Here is a 4,221-nt window from a genome sequence, read left to right as displayed (position 1 = left end):
CTTACCATTCATTTCTTAAGGGTCACACTAGCCATATTTAAACAGCACTGGTAACCTTTAATAGATAAGCTTCCCTGACAGAGTTACATGTTTCAGGGAGTTCTTGGTGGCTCCAGTTTTTTGTTTTTTTTCATTGTTGTTTTGTTTCCATTTTTGGATTTTAGTTTTTCACGACAGTGTTTCTCTTTGTAGCCCTGGTTCTGTCCTAAAATTCACTGTAGACCAGGCTGGCTTCCAGCTCAAAGATCAGCCTGCCTTTGATTCCTGAGTGCTGGGATTAAAGGTGTGTGCTGCCACTGCCCAGCTCTGGTGACTCCAGTTTTTAATCGTAAATTCCAGATGTGGCACCTGCTGAATTTTTGCCTTTTATGAGTTCTTTCAGCTTCAGTCTATCCCCCTTCGTCCTTATGAAGACACCAGGAAACATTCATGTATAAGGGAACCTTATTTTTTTTTTATCCTAAGTATGGCAACTCATAAAATTGAGATTCAAACAAAAACATATAAAATGCGCTGCACAGTAATGCTTCCTTTAGTGTTCGCCTTTCTGCTCTTGTCTTACAGGTGTAAAATACTAGACAGACATTTGGCAACACTGGCCAAAAAACATCTTGAAACCAAGTTTTTGAAGCTGAATGTGGAAAAGGCGCCATTCCTCTGTGAGAGACTGCGGATCAAAGTCATCCCCACACTAGCTCTCCTGAGAGATGGCAAGACACAAGATTATGTTGTCGGATTCACCGACCTAGGAAACACAGATGACTTCTCCACGGAAACTTTAGAGTGGAGACTTGGTTGTTCTGACGTTATCAATTACAGGTAACCTTTAGCAAAGATGAACCAAAAAATAGATAGTTGGTCATTTTTTTAGATTTTTTTATTTGTTTATTTATTTTATGTTTTAATGTTTTATGGAATTAAGTCCTGTTGTATTCAGCTTGGGAAAAGCCCATTTCTTAAAGCATAGAGTAATGTGATCTTATAGCAAAACCAAATTTACAGATAAAAACTGAGCCTTGAAGGCAGCCTAGACGTTTTCAACGTAAGAAATGTCACTGAAACTAATTTTGGAAACCCAAAGTGACATTCCCGAATAGATTGCCTTTGGGTGTGTGCAGGAGGGTTGTTTTTTACGATGTTTAGAGAGTCAACTCAGAGACTTGCACATGCTAGACAAGTCTTCTGTCACTAAGTTATACCCTAAGCCTTAACTCCACAATTTATAGCTGACTTAAGTGATTCTTTGTGATAAAATTAAAATGTCAAACACAACTGCCAAAAAGGTCATTGTGCTTTTGTGATTTCATGCTTGTAGTACTGAGATGACAGCCAGGACCTTACATGTACTAGCTGTGCTGTACCACACCACAGCAGTAATCCCTAGCCCTGAATAGGCTTTTACTGTAGGCGTTCATATGTCACACGTACAGTCTGAAACTTCAAAAGCTTACGTAACTGAAACAATCTAAAACTCATCTTTCTTTTTTTTTTTTTTTTCTGGTGCATGGCTTTGTCCCTTTCGAATTGAAAGTGTCACTTGTTCTGTGCCTATTCTTGCTTTAAAAAGAAAAAAGGAAAACAGAGAGACAAGGAAAATTGTGCCTTTCAAAGCTGAAACTTTCACCTTTTGTCTCCCCCACTTCTCTGAGTCTCCACTAAACATGGATGAATTATCCCTGTACTGTAGAAGTCCATTTTTGCTTTTGTTAACATGAGCATACATTAACATTTGTTCAACAGAACACTATATTTTGACATTATATCTAGCTTTTTCTTTAGGTTTTTGTGTTTTAAGACAAGGTCTTACTCTACAGTCCAGTAATGTTAATCCTCCTGCCTCAGCCTCCCAAGTGCTGGGATTACAGGTGGGATCCACCATGCCCAACTTGATTTTGAATTTTAGTTATGTTGCAAACTAGCAAAAGGAAGTCTTGCATAGTCTACCATATTCCCACATTTTAAATGTATATGCCAGATACATAACAAATTGTTTTCAGAACCATTTGAGTATACTTCTTTATTTCTAAATGTGTTTTTCCTAAGAGTAAGTACATTTTCTTGTATACTTCCAGTGCAGTTAATAAAATAGCAGTGATATAGTTTATAGAACCTACTCAAATGTACCACCATCCTTGTATCGTTTTCCTTGTCTGAAAATTGTGTCACGTTTAGTTATTGCATTTAGCTTCTATAACAATTTCTATAGTAAAATATAAGCTAGTTAATTTCTCAGTGTTTCCCAGCTCGGGCCTATGTGTGCATCTCAGACTCAGACTCAGATCTCAGGTCAGGGCTAGTTGCTGCAGGAGGTGTGTGGGTGCCTCATTCTCAGTGCATCATCTGATGGTAGTGGTCCAGCACTGGGTTGGACACTATCGTGCCAGGTGATGATTTATGAGGAACTTTTGTATCACTTGTGTTTATTTCCTTGTCCACGTAGTGATTAGCCTGGGCTGCAAATGATTTTTATTCTGCAGGTTATAGTCGATAAAGCTTCATTATCCTTTGACCCTTGTGGCCCAAGCAAGATGCTTTAGGAAAGCTTATGTTGTATTCTGTCTGTAAAATTAGCTGTGTTTCTAAGAAGTTGTGCTTCCTTTCGGTATAAATGATAGTTTTTTTTCTCCTTTTTCATTTATTGATTACTTTATTTACTGTTTGTTTAGGACAGGTTCTCACTGTATAGTCTAAATGGTCCTCAAATGCACAGTCCTAGCTCAACCTCCTGGCAACTGGAATTATAGGCATGTGCCACAGTTCCTGCCTAGCAAATGATGTTCCAAAACTAACATCTGGATGCCAGGATCCCAGACACATACACAAAACTGCTTTATCATTTATTTCTCTAGCATTATTGAAAAGTTTTTTTAAAAAAGTTGTGTTTTGTTTTTCTAAGTTTATGCCAATCCCTGGCTGACAATAGTGCATTCTGTGAGTGAGTTTGCTAATGTGTGTAGAAATGTAAACACTGGGATGCTGCCCAGGAAAAGTCACAGCAAGAGCTCAAGCATGGCTGTGTTGCCTGTCTGCTTCGGAACATTAATGCCTAGCGTGCAGAGGGCCAGGGCCCCATCTCCATTAGCCCAAAAATGTTTATGATAATGATTATGATAAACAAGAGGCTAAAACGTTGATCTAATACAGTTAGGTAAGGTGTGACACTATTAACTGTTAGTATTAATGCTTTTTACATTCTAGAATCCCAAGTGTATTAAATCATAAAAAATAAAATGCTCTTAAACTTTGTTTCACTTTTAGTGGAAATTTAATGGAGCCACCATTTCAGAGCCAAAAGAAATTTGGGACAAACTTCACAAAGCTGGAAAAGAAAACTATCCGAGGAAAGAAATACGATTCTGATTCTGATGATGACTAGACTGCTGTATTTGTAAAGCATCTCTTTGTTTATGTCAGAGTTAAGTGTCTTTCTGAAGTCCTTGATTTCGGCCCATTGACCATCTGGTCCTCGTATCCCAGAGTTTACACTGCTTCACCACATGGAAGGACACCATTACTATTTGTCTGTGGCCATCGTGTGTAGCTTGAGAGAAACAGATATCTTAAATTACCTGGAAAGGGTCTGGATTCTCTATTTTTGTGATTGTTTTTATCATAACGTAATTCTTCTATCTTTATACCACTCACACTTGTGTTTTTAATCTGCCGAGTTAGCAATAGAAATTCAGCAACTCTTAAGGACTTAATGAGTGCTGTCTATACAAACGGTGTGGGAGCATTTCCTGGTGTCCCACAAATACCTGTCAGTGAGTCCTTTCTTCATAGAATGTGTTTCAGGAACTTTTAAAGACTTGCCCGTGTACTCAGGGTCCAGCATGGTAACTGCGGAGAGCAGCAGGACAGTCAGCTCATTAGCTCATTGCCTGACCTAAAGGGTCCGCATTGCTTAGTGCTGAGACGTGCATTAAGAAATAGTTAAGAAACAGTTTCTGAGTGGCCACTTATGGAACTCCAATGGCTGCTGGTACAACAGTTTTAGAATAGTGTGGCGCCATCTAATGAGATGGCTCAGTGTAGGGAGGCACTTGCCACAAAATTTGAGGACCTGAGTTCAATTCCCAGGACCCACTTGGAAGGAGAGAAACAGTTCCTGCAAATTGTCATGGAGCACACACACACATAATACAGTAGATACAAATTGTCATGTAACACACGCGTAATGCAGTAAATACAAATTGTCATGGAGCACACACACATAATACA

The 4,221-nt window shown here is 38.8% G+C and overlaps 1 protein-coding gene across 2 annotated transcripts in view; it reads left to right on the top strand.

The window, feature by feature from the left end:
- Txndc9 (thioredoxin domain containing 9) overlaps positions 1–3,589 on the top strand; it is a 10,844-nt gene extending 7,255 nt beyond the window's left edge. For both annotated transcript variants that reach the window (XM_005359954.3, XM_005359955.2), the window contains exons 4-5: positions 565–819; positions 3,259–3,589. In XM_005359954.3, coding sequence (XP_005360011.1) covers positions 565–819; positions 3,259–3,376 — 373 coding nt within the window. In that variant the 3' untranslated portion in view covers positions 3,377–3,589. The remainder of the gene's footprint in view (positions 1–564; positions 820–3,258) is intronic.
- The last annotated feature ends 632 nt before the right edge of the window (positions 3,590–4,221 follow it).

Source organism: Microtus ochrogaster, linkage group LG2 (assembly GCF_000317375.1).
Source record: "Microtus ochrogaster isolate Prairie Vole_2 linkage group LG2, MicOch1.0, whole genome shotgun sequence".
In the NCBI taxonomy this organism is placed as follows: Eukaryota; Metazoa; Chordata; class Mammalia; order Rodentia; family Cricetidae; genus Microtus; species Microtus ochrogaster.
The sequence above is the reverse complement of the archived record's forward strand: the minus strand, read 5'-3'. Positions and strand labels throughout refer to the sequence as shown.